Below are 16,262 nucleotides of genomic sequence, written 5' to 3' on the forward strand. Positions count from 1 at the left end.
AAAAAAAAAGAAATACACAAAATCAAAAAACAGAGTTCTACTTTATGAAATATCTAAACCAAATAAAAACAACTCCTCAAATCCACTTTTATCTTTTTTAGTTTACTTTTAGAAAATGTTCAGTATCTCTATACTCCGATATGTAATGTTTCCCAAAGAGAGACATTTTAGCAGTAAATGTAATTTGCATATTATCTATAAGGGGGATACATACTCCACCTCAAGGCCTTAGTTAGAGTTGTTAAATCCATAGGCTGACAGCATCCTGTTTTGTGTCTATCCAAACACAACATGAGCTGTAGCCTCGCAGTAAATTAATCTTGAGAGCATTGGTGATGTGTAAATAGTGTTGGTTCCAGATTGCACTGGATAAACACATCATGTTAGTTCTGTTACAGTGAAACATTAAAACACAAATAATGGATCAGATTAGATACTCCATATAAGTCTCTCTAAATGATACTCAGAAGAAATCCAGAAGTATCATCAAGAAATCCAGCTAAGTGGATGACAGCCTAAGTATGTAATTCCTCCAAACAAATCAGTATCCATGAAGGACTGAGATGTATCATAAGCCATCATCAGAGCTGCTCTTGCTTTAGCACCACTGTTAAATCTTTATGGTGGGATGTTAAGGAAGGAGGTGGGACTCTAAGCCAACTGTCCTAATGTTGTGATAGCTTTGTGTGTATTCGTGTGTGAGCACATACTGGACATACAGGCTAAGGGCTCCCATGCCGACAGTTAACTGAGTAGACAGTGAGGAACCATAATTAGATTCATCTACTGGTATTGACAGATGCGACAAGACTCCAGTTTGATCGATACACACACTCACCATATTGTCCCAAATACCAATAACTGTGAATATCCATCTTAATCGCATTAGTTACAGTCAAATAATTAAATGTGCCCTTTTAAACATGGATGATCCTAACCGTCAGATGTTAATAAATAGATCTAATTTTGGTTCGCATAAAGCAAAGATCGTCACATTTGGAGAAGAAAAAAAGACTTTCTTATTGTAATTGTGCCATGATAAACAATCTAATCAAAACATTCATCAACATTTTCAGCTGAGTACATTTTCATCACGCTAATTAAATCCACTGCCTAAGGAAGAAGAATAAAATCCTGAAGTGATTCAAGTGAAACAACCAGTTACCTGTAAAGTAAACAGGTGATTGTGTCCAGTTGTTCAGTAACACTTAAAGCAATTTTCACCTGTGTACTTGATGATGGATATTTTTAAAACATCAAAATCACAATCTTTAAAAGGGTAAAAAACAACAACAAGATCGTTGATTTGGCCAAGAAACAGGAAGAAGCTCATATTTTCCTTCTGCATCACTGAATTCCACAGAGGAGAGAAAGCTGCCACATCCTCGATCTTAACCACGTGTTTGTTCTGCTTTATCAGTATGTACATGATATAGTGTTCTTGCATGGATGACTTTGGCCCACCACATTCCGCCCACAAAAAGCTTTTCCCCGTGAATACCCCCCCCCCCCCCCCTCCTCAAACAGAGAATCCATTATTGACAATACCAAACACTCTCCTACTCCCTGCCATTGACGTTTGACCCCCTTAGTACTTTTTTCTCTATTCAGAATCACCGATAGCTTTTTGTTTGCCATAACTGCCCCACTTACATTTCCACAAGCGTAGTCCTGCATTGACCGACTGCCTGGGAGCGATGCATATAGCCAAGCAGTATATAGCACATAATCGCCACCATCGTTTAGCTTAACAATGCCGTTAAAATCAGCTCAATGGTGACATCTCAGCAGCTGTCAAGGACATCAATACGTATTTTTGTGCAAGTCGAGGCAGAACTTAAGCTAAGACACGTGATAATTGATACCAATTAACCAACGATAAGCATTGTCCTTACAAACCATGTGGTGGACATGCTATTTTGTTCGCGGTGATTATTTGTGCCTTAACTAATGACTGAGATGTGTATCGCCACATACAACTGACAAACCTGACTTGGTTGAGAGGATCTCTCGCTTTCCTGCTAATTGACTGAGCCACTCTTACTTCCAACTGTCAAACAACAAGCTATTTGAAAACTGTTAATACTTCACAAAATAAATATACTGTCTGACACATAACATGCGAAATGTTATCATGAACAAGTATGCACTTAGTTGCGATAAAGGAAAAGCTTGAAAGATCAGTGAGAAGGAAACAGAAGATATTAAGTTAGCGAATTTGGTCATCGCTAACAAACTTGGGAGCTTGATGGTTGGCGAGTTGTGACAGGTAATTACTCACCCTGAGAACAGGGGAGACGCTCATATTTGATGAATGATTCACGTGTATTTTAATTACGTTTGTCCTTTGACCTCCAGGGCAGGCTAATGTCTTTTGGGTCACCCCCTGCACACTCACAGACAGACACTTTCTCTTTCGTTCCCTCTCTGAGAAAGAAACACACACACACACACACACACACACACAGAGAGAGAGAGAGAGAGGGCTACAGGAGTCCCAGTTAATGGGATTACCCCAGCAGTCCTGAGCCATCCCTAACCTCACCTCCAGGTCCCACTGTGGCAATCAGAGGCATCAGCATCCTTAACGCATCATGGAGAGTGCTTGTGATACCACGCTGTGGGGACCTCTGCTCTCTAACCTCTTAACACAGCAGCACTTTAACTGAAGTGACCTCTGCTGCTTTATAGAGATGCCCCCAGAGGAGACCTAAACGCAGCATCCACCGGGTCACGGTATAAGACACCATTAACCCGAAACCTCCAAGCTGGACTCGGTGTGTTTAAAAATCTCTCCTCCGGCAATCACAGCAGCATCAACACCTTGTAGGTTGACCCTGTCACACAGCAGCCCAGATACTTGATCCTTAATGCGAGGGTCACATCTCTAATGGATCTGTACTCGTGCGTCCGTGATATGTGTAGCTGACAATAAAAAGACATGCTAATTTTTATGCTACTTTGATACTGAAAACACAGGACCGGGTACACATTCCTTCCTATCCACACTCCCAACACGATTACTTAGAAATGAAGCGGAAAATGGAAGCGATTTATTAACGAGACATTAGAGGCACTTTTAATAACCTTCCCATCCTGCTCAGCAGGGAGCTGGGGATTACACCACACAGGTTTCGGTGACACCAGAAAGGAAGTCCCCCGCCGGGTGTGTGAAGAGCGCAAAGGGACACAATACCCAGCCTGGGGTTCTCACATCCCGCTCTGGGCCCTCACCCCAGGGGGAAGGACAATGGGTTAAAAAGGCATGAATGTCCTGCCTATCCAGGATATAATGTAGGTGGCTGCCACTGGGTCTGAATGGCCTGACAGAGCAGCGGAGGGAGAGGCACAAAGAGCCCATAATAAAAGAGATTCCTCGGGTCAGTAAAGCATTGCATTCACTTTGGCCTCCACAGCTCACAGCCTCTCCTCTCACATTCACCTTTAGTCTAAACTGCAACAGCTATTGGATATATTTAAAACAGCAAATATATCTGTGAAGTGCAAGAGTTGTTCTATTGTCTAGAAATAGATCTCAGTAAAATAATCAACATTTAAAAACTTTCTCAGCCTTTAGCACTTTTTTAAAATGTAGTAAAGCGAAACATGTTAAAAAAAAAAAAGGTTAATATTATAACTAGTACTTTTTTATTGTTACTATTATAAGCAGCAGTAGTAGAAGTTGTACTGGTACAGACAGTACATGATATTTCATAGGAAGTGGTAGGCATTCATTGGAGCTTGTTTGAGTGCACTTAAGAAAAAAAGGATCCAGTTTAAAAGGAAAAGTGTCACTCCCACTCAAAGGAGGGGAAGGATTAGAGGAATTCCACAGTATCAGGTGACATATGTTCGTGCAGAAGTGTGAGAAATCAACAGCTCGATTACGTTCTTTTAAATGTCTGTCCGCTAATAATTTGTCTAGCGTCTAGTATTGCCAATATGCTCAGGCTAACTTAAAATACTAATAGTCAGAAAGTGCATAGATTGATCTTTTATGCAGCACACAAAAAAGGAAAAGAAAACACTTATCTAATACATGCAAGTGTGTCCATTGACTGCATGGAGAGAACAATCATTAAAATGCGTAACCATTGTCCAATTCACCGGCTGGGACAATCAGATAATGCAAGGAGACAAGGGATGATGCCCACACAGACACATGCCTTTACTGCACCCTTAATCTAATTAAAGCAAATAAACTTATAACCGATCTCCTCTGTGACAAAACACTGCTGAGGAAGCTAATTTACTTCCTTGTTGTGGCTCCAGAAACAGATAATACTGTTTTATTACACAAAGGTCACCAGGGAAATTAACTTCTGGGCCAGCAAATAAAAGAAAAGGCCCGGCACTCAGAATAACAAGTACATACTGATTACATTCAATCATGAGAGTCCCAGTTGGATAGGACGCTGACCTTTCTGTCGTCTTGTCAGGAAATAAGATATGTAAACGCAGGATGCGCCACTTACACAGGACCGTCTCTATGTTGCATTGTGGAGACAATCTAGTGAGGCAGCCACTACAAGGCAGATTGCACAAGTTGTCCATTTGAAATAAGTTTCATTTTAACAGTTGAATAGAAATTCGTGGCTTTTTTTCAGAATCGAAGAGCACTAAAAGGATTAAGAGCACACCACTGAATTCACAATGAGTGAACAAAGAAAAGTTTCAGTGTCTTTGTTTCCTATTTAATACAGCCAAAGTCTCAGGGTATTATTAGTCACCCTCCATTAAACTGATAAGACAATTTAAGTTTTTCTACTCAGGTGAGATGATTTACCAAATATCGACAAAAAGCAATCATTGTATGATTATCTAGCTTCATTTGTGATACTATTTATTTCAGTTTCTCCTACAAACACCAAGCTGGATGTTACTTTTATTGTAAACTTTCATTTCATTTCGTGCCTCTTGCTGGTGCAGTTATTCACTGTCTCCCTCTTTCTCCATGATTGATGTTTACAGGTCATAGCAATACTCTTAACTCATTAGTTAGAAAGGGAAAGATGGGAGCCCTTGCTGGAGTGAGATATTGCAGAAGAACAGAGGGAGCTATTTCAATGTGGAGACAGAGAAACTTAGCGTCAGTGTGATAATAGCCCCTGAACTATTGCATGTTTCAATCAATGGAGACAGAAGTAAATAAAAACCAGAGGGGAAGATTCACCAGCATCGATCCCAGCTCAACACAGACCTTGCTGACAATCTATGGTCTGGGCCAGTAATGCTCCCAGTCATCTAAAAAATCAATGAAACTCATCCTTTCAATAGCATCCAATTATTAGCACAAAGTAAAGGCAGCCTTCCACAATAAATCAGAAAACTTTATTGAAAAGCTAATTGGAATGTGAAAAAGTGCAATACTAAAAAGAAATACTATTAAAACAATCAACAAGGGTTGCAAGTTTGAAAAACACAAAAATGTACTTAAGTAAAGGTATAGAAGTATTCACAAAAAATATATATATACTTAATGTACCTAAATTAAAAGTAGTTGTGATTCAGAATAGCCCCCGTCAGTGTTGTATGATGATATTATTGGATAACAATATCAGCAGCACTTTTTAACTGCTTCATATACTGTTGGATATAAATGTGTAATAATGGATTATATCTTATAAACTGATCATATGCTTTGTATGTAAAACCTTGATCTGAAAAGTAACAAATAACATTAGCTGCGAAATACATTTTGTGGAGTAAAAAGCAGTGAAATTTATCTTTGAAATGTAGTGGAGAAGTAAAGTATAAAGTAGCATCAATTAAACCACTCAAGCACAGTTACCTCCAAATTAGACTTAGGTACGTACTTGAGTAAATGTACTAAATGTACTTTCCACCACTGCCCAAATGACGATGATTTACCTCTAGTGGAACCATCATACGTGAAAAAAACTGGAAAAACAAACCAAGTTTTGAGATATCTGCCTCCACCCAAATACCAGGGAGGTCAATTGAATTTCATTTGTGGTGCTCATAACAAAGGGCGATCAAAAGAACAGACACAATGTCCCATTTACCCAAAATAACGCAAAGATCAAAAAATATTCCCCCTATTCAAAATACTCCCCTCCCATTTTCAACCCTTGAGAGTGTGTTCTGTGAGTTATCTGGAGTAACAGGGGCATTGCTTTGGGGAAAGAGAGGGTCCTGAAAATTCAGTATCGATATTTTTTTTATGTTGTGAGAACCACAAATTAAATTCCATTCACCTCCATCATGTTGGGGTGACTGCCAAACTCTCTCAAACAAGCATCTCATAACTTGGACAAATAAAAACCAAAACTATCGGCATTGAATGATACCGATAGTTGGCAGGTGAATGATGAAATATGTTTTTTTTGTAATTTAGGTGGACTGGTCCTTTAATAATCAATCCCTGCATGTTGTGAAACTGCAAACACTACAGTGTGAGCCAATAATCTATGGGTTTTCTTTGTCATTTGTACCGCAGCTTACAAATTGAGATGAATATTGTAATAAATCTATACCACTAAGTAATCATCACGACCAGCTGCATGTGAACCTCTCAGGACAGTCTGGGTTTTTTCACAATTGCTGTGTGGTTTACATTAGGTGAGGGAGTATCCAATGTTCCCCTCTGCTGGCCCCCAAGTAATAACCATTAATTTCCCATTATAGTTTGTGTTAATTAAAAAAGCTGCAGGTTTAATTGCCGTTAAATGTAATGATGTTAGATCTCATGTTCATGTGTTCAGCTCCACCCATCACCAGCTCGTTACTCAGACTTGCTGGATTTAATCAGATAGAGAAGGAAGACTTGTCTGTAATTATCTGCTCTGCTTCATCATTTAATCTTACTAAAACAGCTCCTTGCATGTGCTGCAGCCTCAATTTAGAATACGTCTTGCTGAGATGAGTGTTGATGATGAAACACTGACATAAAGTGTATATATATATATATATATATATAAATATATATTTGTTTCTGTTTTGTTTTTTCAGAACCACTGTTCATTTCTTAAAAGTATCCGATAGTGAGTGCAATGCCTAGTGGGAAAAGCAACATTGAATTAGCTTAGCATAAAAACATGATTTGTGTGCGAACATAAAATCAGCCACATTTGGGGCGCAGACAGCACAGTATCGTGTCAAACGAGTGAGTGCTCGATTGAATTTTAGTAGATGAATTCACACCGACAAAGTAGTACCCTCAGTGGTTCAGCTCACTTAAACATTTTTATGTCCGAGCAATTATGTAGAGAGTATGGTATCACTCCAATTGTCCCTTGTTTGCATGGAATGTATAGGCTTGTTTCACAGTAAACAACATCATGATCGGGCATTACAAAAAGAAGTACCAGTGAAAGAGCTACCACAAGTCATCTTGCTGTAACTCCTTTGGTAAATGAGCCACACAGTGTGTTGTGGCTTTGATGCTGACCCACACTCATAAAGTATTACAGGTATTAAAAAACAATTATCTGCCATTCTTCTAAAATGGCCTCTCCCAGTGCAATGCTCTGCATTGTAATTTAGTCGGCGCCGCAACGGAGTGCAAATCCAGCTGTTGTGCAATCGCACACTGAACGGGACGGTTCCTGTAGCGAGTGTGGGAGGATCATGGTTAGTACTGCGCTAATTTACGAGCCTTTTCCAAATGCCATAAATCTGCTCTGTTCAAGAACACAGTACCTGGTAACTGTGCACACAAGATCAATCAACTCCTCTTCATCCAAAACTACTTTTTGGTGATGTCACCATTCATAACAGAAAGCTATCAGATGGCTCTGTCAATTCTCATTTGTTAAAAGAGCTGTGTTATCATTAACACAACGTTATAAGACTTGATTCAAAAGTCTAATTCCTATATGAATGAATAAATGATACATAAAAAGAGTCAAACACCGCATCCATAACTGTGGGGAAATGCATGTCTAGGTGCATTTCTTGTTGTGGCACAACTAAACATGTCAGTTCTGCAGTATTTGAGTCATTACAGACGTCTAGATTTCCAACCATCGCCAGCCCACTCAAGAATCTCATATCAAGAGCCTCTTTCACTGCATTGTTGGATGAGGTGCTGGTAGGACACACTTGCTTGCAGTATGGTGGGGAAGAAAATCTGATTAAACAATTAGTGTCAATTAGCCCCGACCAAATCATTCTACAAACAATTGGTCTCTAGTGCCCGGCTTAATTACGAGTGACTTTCAGCTCCTTATCATGAGCCATGTCGCCCGTGATTCATGTCCGACTCACGCCTGTCCCTCAAGCACCATCAATTATCCACCAGTAAACAAATCCACCAGGCAAAGAATTAAAAAAAAAAAATTAAAATCACAGCTCCAGGTCCCAGGCCTGATTAGCATACCTCTATGTATGCTCGTCAGCTGCTGTGCAGCTACAAGTGATCAAAGCAGCGGTGGGATGGGATGAAAAGTACGCTAAAGGATAAGAAGAGATCATGATCATTTAGGTAAAATCACAACATTTTTGGGAAGAAAGTGCCCCGATTCTGCAAGAGTTCCCCTCCAGGCTGATGCTTGATTGAAAACTGCCACATGAATTAAAATACATCATGCTGTGTTTATATTATGCCGCATACAACATTAAGTGATTCATTCGACGTCCGTCTCTGGAGAGACCTGCTGTGTGGTTTACGGTGATAACAGGAGGAATCTTGAGGTTTTGATCACGCAAACACAAAGGCGTACAGGCACAATCACATCTCAAAATGTGAGGTCAGAGTTCTTGATTTCAACGCAATAACACTCACACATATACAGCGAACATACACAATGCACAGAATGTGTGAAGGGGAGCGACAGCAGGCGAGATGACATGTTAAATTACCCTGGTGATGTATAGCTTAATGAACCCCTTGTGTTGATCACGCTCCACATTAATCAACAGCCATGAACAGATTCCCTTATTTTCTCAATGCTGCCTTGATAAACTGCAATTTCATTTAACCTTGGACAGCAACTTTAATAGCTTCCACAGGACAACTGTCAATACTTCCCTGGGTATACAGTGATTAAATTGCAAGGCGAGGAGTGTGTCCCTGCTTCCTCCTCCTCCTCCTCATGCTCATCCTGCATCTCCCCTCCCCCCTTTCACTTCACTTCAAATCACAATTTGTATTTTCACACTTCACACAGTCCGCACTTAAAAACCAAAGTCGAAACAAACATTTTTGGACTCCACCGTGCAATCACTGGAATTATCTGTTGCTGCGGTTTTGTTTTGACTCATAAATTAATTTGTCATTCTAGCAACTCACTTTTACATAATATATACATTCTTTTCACATTTTTACCAGGAGAACAACCTTGTGATTCTTTTGGCACCCAGTGCAAATCTGAGAATGTTAGTTATTTAACATACAATTATCTTAATATAGGGAGGCAAATTGCGCCCATCCAAATGACCATTTACATGGTTTCCATGTAAACCAACAACATGGCAACAGTGAACAAAGCCAGTGCCGGGGTTGTTAAATATAACAAGCAACTTTAAATTAAAGCTTTCAAACAGCCTGAGGAGCCTGACAAGCTCATTTTATGATTTGATTTTATGTGGATGTAATAAATATATACAATTTTGACCTAATGGAGGGGATGACCAGCTTCTTGTTTTGATTTTTGCTCCCATCAGACACAACTTAAAAAGCAAAAGAAAGTTTTTTTTTTGGGCGGCTCTCTCCATTCATCCCAGGAGGAACCAGATGCTCCCATCCTGCCAGACAAAGCCGGGAACAGCTGCCTGATCGATACCCGACAAAGGCTCAGAGGTTAGAGCAGTCAAAAGATTGTTAACTAGCCATTTTATTTGCCAGACATTTATATCATTGTTTATGGTTCAGTGCACCCCTTCAGTACAGGCCATGCTGCACACCTGTGCTTGGAACACTTTCAGGGGCCCACATTTCATGACCCCGAAGGAAAAATGACACACCATCTCCAAGTTAGATAAGATACATAGATTAATATGGTTATTTTGTTTTACTATTTTTTCAGCTATATTTACATCATTAATATCAATGTCACCACATTTTGCATCATTGTCAGCAGCCCATTTGAAAGATTAAAAAAAATTATATCTAACTGGCTATCAATATGAAGGCTTTTTAAAAAAAAAAGCATCAATATGTGTGGGCTTTAGGTTGAGTGAAGTGTGTAGGTGTGAGTGTGCATTGATGGCAATGGAGGGTGGTATTGGCCCGTATTTGCACATTCCTGCATAATGCATGTGTATTTATGTTTGTGTTGAATATGAGTGTTGGTTTACCATGCATCCCAGCCGGCAACACATGGCTTTGCAGGCCACCGCTCTGGCTCGTGTTGCGAGTGTCCATGCAGGCTGGCAGAGAGGGGAGACTCTCTCTGTGGCTCACCCAGGCGGAGAGGGGCTTCCTGCACATCTTTTGTCACACCATTTGGGCCCTTGTGTCTGTCCCGCTCCGGACCCACTTGGCAGCTCACAGTGCAGACGGACATCTGCTCTTTCCAACCTCCTGGTGAACAGAGAAAACAACAACCAACAGACCTTGCTCTCTTATAGTCTCTGCTCTGCATACTTCAGTTACAGAGTGTGTGTTTGGACAGTAACAATGTGGTGATGCAGCAACAAGAAAAGTCACATATATACTTTAATAGGATGGACCTAATAGTGGGGATAATCTGTTTCTTAATTGTTATGAGTTAATAACAGAGTTTTAACAATGTAGCCTACCCCGTATATTTCTATTTTTAAGATAATTATGCAGGAAACAAAGGAGTGAGTTGTAGGTATGAATACATACACCCTGAGCAACAGCGATCTTTTAATTGCCTGTGAATGCCACAAGTGATTACCTCCGGTTTTCTTCCAGAAAAAAATCTTTATAAAAAGAAAAGCCTTCAGATTATAGTTGCTATGTAAATTTCCACATTAAAGTACGTTTCTGCATCTTTGGCTTGACTCCTTTCTCCCGGTTCTCTAAGCGGAGTGATTCTGCAGCACGCAATATTGAACCCACTTTGTTCGTGCTCAGCGGCCCAGAATAACTCGGTCATTATGGTGGCGAAAGGGACAGGTTTTGAGTTTGATTTCATGATGGTAATATAGCCCATGTGTGTAGGAGAAGAAAGCCTTCAATGGGGACATCTGTTCAATGCGGCTTACAGTTACAGCCGTGCGATAAGAACAACCTGTGCACACCATATGAACTGGGACCAACCCTGTCCCTGCTGAACGCAACAGGCAACAAAAGAGGGGTTGTTTTTTTTTAGAGGTAGTGCGCTCAGAATAAATTAGACTCTCACATTTCGATGTGCACGCGGATTAAATATATCTTGTACCTATGTAGCTCCAGCAGCGAGACGTTTCCTGTCGAGCAGTTATCACACTGACCTCTGACATCAGTCTTGCTGCTATGATCGCTTGGTAATTTGTCACCAGAGGCCAACATGTCCCCTGTAGCTGTAGCCTATATACCTTGCTCTCCGAATGCGTAAAATCACTATTGCGCATAATATTGTGAATGACCATTCCATCTGGGGGGGGGGGGGGGGAGAGGAAAGGGGAAAACCAGTTTGATCACAAGTGTTTAATGGTTTATGCCGAAATATAAATTCGAAATATATGAACATATAATATGCATCTTTATAGACATGTTAGCAGTTTGGGTGCGTGTAGTGGAAACAGGGCTCGGCGGATATTTTCCAAGTTATTCCTAATTGAATTGCCAGTGTAACATTTATCTGGCATGGTCCACAGTCACACCGGCAGCAGGAGATGTGTTTTACTCTGCTGAGAGCAAACGTCGAGGGTCAATCAATGCACTGCGGAGCGGAGGAGCACGGTATGTAGGTTTTATTCTCGTCATTACTTTGTCACATTTTATTCGCCTTTAAACGCGGTTACATAATGTTCACAGCTTGTTATGATTTCCGATAGTTTTTTTGTGATTGGGTAGTTTGACGGAAATAAAATAATGAATGGGCAGAAAACAGATCGATACAACTTCTTTCTTATCTCCAACGTCAATAAGCAAAGTGAATGTGTGTTTGTTTTTTCCCGTTTATCTCAAATCTGTCCTTGCTTTCATATAAGGCTTATCGTGATTTCTCTTTTTCCATTGAACTATTTAAATCGACACTTTACGCGTTAGTTTGAGAACAAGGGCTCATACATTTAAAGAATAACTTGGAATGAACAATAGATTGTATTACCAATTTAAATAAATGTCATAAAATTGTTAAAATGGTCCATAAACATTGAGGAATAACACGGGTGCTGTAAGAATAATTATCAAGATAACTGCATTTACATTGTTGCTGCATCCGTTTCGGAGTAGTTTGTTTTTAAACTGTGCAACCTCATGAATAATTTGGGCCGTTTTAGTTTTAGCTCCTTCATTTATTACATCTGAAGGTAAAGCGGTGTAAATTAATCCCAAAAGCTGTTGTCCAATCCTAGAAACACAGGAATTAATCAGATAGTCCATCTATCACGCTGTGTAATAAAGGAAGCGACATGGGTTAGGCAGATGATGTGATGAATAATCCCTGGTCGTTTTAATTAACTTTTCCCTGTCCTGTAATGACCAAGCTGGTCAACAGACCCGGTCAATAAGCATGTTAATATCAAACAAATAAAACTGAGGATGATTAAAAACCTCCTGCGTTATTAAATTTGAAATTCAAATGAAATTTATGCTCCCAGTGCGCACTGAATGCTAATAGCGCCCACAGAGAGTCCCAGGGTTCAACGCACGTTTTGCCTACAAGTTCTTATTATGTAACAGGCGCTTCCTCCGTAGGTTTAACTAAATGTCAGTGGGCAAAGTGATGAACCTATTCAATATAACCAGTTTATCGTTGTATTTGCAGTCTGACACAGAGTGCAACCACTTACCTTAATAAATAATATCAGTTAAACTGGGGCAGCAACACGCTCTATGTTGCCAATAAACCAGCTTGAGAAAATGTTACTTTCTTGAATTTTGTCATTTTGATTCTGAAAATGCTCCAAAGTCATCGACCCCCTTCATCATCTTCTTCTTTATTTGTTTCAGACTAATATGGAGCATGATAAAATGAATAATCCTCCACCGGAATGCAGCATCTACCATTTTTAATCAAAACTGTTAAGATAATTGAACGCAATTACAGTAATTTGAAAGTTTAAGACGGTGTAATATAGGTCCACAAACGGAACAATGCAGCCTTTCTATGTTGTGTAATAGTTTGTGTATATTACTTCTTAAGAAGTTGAAACGTGCAAAATCCCACGGGGTGATTTATGCCAGAATACGTTTCTAATACTAGAAAGATGGGGGCGGGGGGGGGGGGGGGGGGAGACACGAGGAAGCTTTTATAAAATAAAAACACCTGAGCAGCTTAAAATGATAAAGTGATGCGCTGAAGTAAACACATGTGGATGAAGTAGAGTTGACCCACTTAAAGCTTTACCAATGTTTAAATCTAGGGAAATGAGTTTACGTTCAACTTTCTGAGCAGAGATGATCTAAGATGGCTCACCGTCAGGAACATTGAAGAGCAGCCTGATTTGAAAATGGAAATTGAACTTAAAACGAGTTTGCCGTGTTATTGCGCATGGATCTTAAGCTTTTTGGGGGGTGCCGTCATAGTTTACCATCATTTTAATTTACCGCCAGCTACATGACCAAGCGCAGCCCATCAGCCCGCTTTCTTTAAATTTATGGAACGTGATGTTCTGTAAAATTTCAATAAGTGGCCCCCTAATTCCTCCTTCCTAATTCACTCTCATTTAACTTTACCTTCCTTCCGCTGTCTTTTATTATGGAGGGGGCGGTGGGGGGGGGGGGGGGGGGGGGGGGGTGGAGGAGGGTGGAGAGCTGTCTGAGGCGCTCTATTGATGACCTCACGGTAGTATGTGGCAGTGCGGCGGGACGGAGCCGCTGATTGGTCGCCCGTGTCACAGCGGCACTTCAAAGCCGGAGAGGAGCCTACAATTGTGGAAGAATGGGCGGAACACATCATTGTATTGCACACCTCTAAAAAAAACAGTGCTCTGATTCATAAATATAAAAAGATCCTCTGAGGAGGGCAGTGGTTTTGTGTGATGGCAACTTCACTTCTAGGGGTGAGTCGAAAGGACTTTCTTACTGGTTTAATTAGTTCTTGTCATTGTCCGGCGGAGGGGGGATTAAACTTACAGCGGCCGCAAAAGTAGCAGCAAAGGCAGTGCGTTGGTTTTATTTTCAGCAAGCGCTTCGCATGAGACAGCTGAGGCTCTGTAGACGGGATAGGAGTTTGACCCTGGTGCTCAAAACACGCATGTTGTCCTTGGTGTCCTGTCTGGCATGCATTTGTAAGCGCGGTGTGTCGCATTTCAGTTGTTTCTGTTCGTCCAGGTAGGAACTGATGAAGGGCAACTCTGTTGTGTTCATTTCTTTAAAACAAATAGTAACTTTCGGTTTATTAGACCATCTGCTCAAACTGTTTGCTAACTCACCCTTTTTATTTCGAGCTGAAATACTGCAAAGAAATGTCTGTAATGAACTAGTTAAACTTGTCAGACTGAACAGTCACTCACAGCTTTTCTTGTTCTTTCAGGAGGAGCCGAGATTAGGATCGACTCCTTTAGCCATGTTAGCTGCAACATGTAATAAAATAGGGAGTCCGAGCCCTTCGCCGTCGACAATTTCGGATAATTCCTCCTCATTTGGGAAAGGCTTCCACCCGTGGAAAAGAGCTGCTGCGAGCAGCTGCAGCCTCGGATCCGGTCTGTCCGGCTTCGGGGTGTCCCGCAATGGATCCGGCATCTCGGACTCTTTCGGCACCAACACCTCCACCGGATCCAGTGCTTTTTCCCTCACGTCTGGTGCCTCATCCGGCTCACACTTTGGAAACGATTATTCTGTTTTCCAAGCGTCGGTTTCGGGCAGCTCTCAAGAAGCCAGCCACCAGCCGGTTTTCATCTCTAAAGTGCACACCTCAGTGGACAGTTTGCAGGGCATATATCCGAGGATGAGCGTTGCACATCCCTACGAGTCCTGGTTCAAATCGTCTCATCCCGGTATCCCCACAGGAGAGGTTGGAACCACCGGAGCCTCTGCATGGTGGGACGTGGGAGCGGGATGGATTGATGTTCAGAACCCTAACGGAGCAGCACTACAAACGTCCTTGCATTCCGGTGGACTCCAGGGCTCCTTGCACTCTCCTCTGGGCGGATATAATTCTGATTACTCGACTTTAAGTCACTCTGCTTTCAGTACAAGTCCCTCTCCGCACCTGTTGACAAGCAGCCAGCACCTGATGGACGGTTTCAAGCCGGTGTTATCCTCTTATCCGGACACGAGCCCCTCTCCATTAGGCGGGGCGGGGGGCACTATGCTCTCCGGGGGTCCACCTGCATCTTTAGCGGGGTCTCCGAGGTCATCTGCCCGGCGGTACTCAGGCAGAGCCACCTGCGACTGTCCAAACTGCCAGGAGGCGGAGAGACTGGGACCGGCTGGCGCCAGCCTCCGGAGAAAAGGTCTCCACAGCTGTCACATCCCCGGCTGCGGGAAGGTTTACGGGAAAACGTCGCACCTAAAGGCGCACTTGAGGTGGCATACCGGCGAGAGGCCGTTTGTGTGCAACTGGCTCTTTTGCGGTAAGAGGTTCACGCGCTCCGACGAGCTCCAGCGACATTTACGCACACACACCGGGGAGAAACGATTCGCCTGTCCGGTGTGCAACAAGAGATTTATGCGTAGCGATCACCTGAGTAAACATGTAAAAACTCACAGCGCCGGAGGATCTGCCGGCTCCGGCTCCGGTGGCAGTGGAGGGAAGAGGGGTAGTGATACCGACAGCGAGCACAGCGCGCCGGGAAGCCCTCCGTGCCATTCCCCCGACCTGTTGCACCCACCCGAGTCCACCCAGGGAGTCGGCATGAACGGCCTCTAAGACTCCCCTCAGTGAAGTAAAAACTATAAAACAACTAAGTGTCGTGATGGAATTGTCCCGGAGGACACGGAAGTGGACATACTTTGGTGTATGCGAAATGCTTCACAATGAGTGTTGTCATTTAATGAGAAAATAGGCCTAACGTTTCTTTGACTTTTTCCAAGTGTTTAAGACTACTAATTACTTACATAGCTGTACCATCACAAACTTCTCATTAATAGGCTACATCTGCGGCGTGACAGTGTTATTGTGGGCACACTGGAACAGGGCACAACTGAAACTTTATTTTTTTTCTCCATCCGATACTGAATTCAACCTTGATGTTCTATTTCCCAGCATATGAGAAGCAAATTATATAAACACTGCTGT

At 41.8% G+C, this 16,262-nt stretch overlaps 1 protein-coding gene across 1 annotated transcript; it reads left to right on the forward strand.

Moving 5' to 3' along the window:
- The first annotated feature begins 14,061 nt into the window (after positions 1–14,061).
- On the forward strand, positions 14,062–15,893 carry sp8b (sp8 transcription factor b). The gene is made up of 2 exons (XM_076109481.1): positions 14,062–14,082; positions 14,556–15,893. Exons 1-2 carry the CDS (start codon positions 14,062–14,064, stop codon positions 15,891–15,893), a joined length of 1,359 nt encoding a protein of 452 aa, XP_075965596.1.
- Positions 15,894–16,262: the final 369 nt, after the last annotated feature.

Source organism: Anarhichas minor, unplaced genomic scaffold (assembly GCF_050575085.1).
Source record: "Anarhichas minor isolate MPS153535 unplaced genomic scaffold, ASM5057508v1 ptg000041l, whole genome shotgun sequence".
Classification (NCBI taxonomy): domain Eukaryota; kingdom Metazoa; phylum Chordata; class Actinopteri; order Perciformes; family Anarhichadidae; genus Anarhichas; species Anarhichas minor.

What these genes read in the sequence shown, in the direction of transcription:
- sp8b (XM_076109481.1), top strand. Translation starts at nt 14,062, where the DNA reads ATGGCAACTTCACTTCTAGGG. An exon ending in TGGCAACTTCACTTCTAGGG is followed by an intron (nt 14,083 to 14,555) that starts GTGAGTCGAAAG and finishes TTGTTCTTTCAG; the next exon opens with GAGGAGCCGAGATTAGGATC.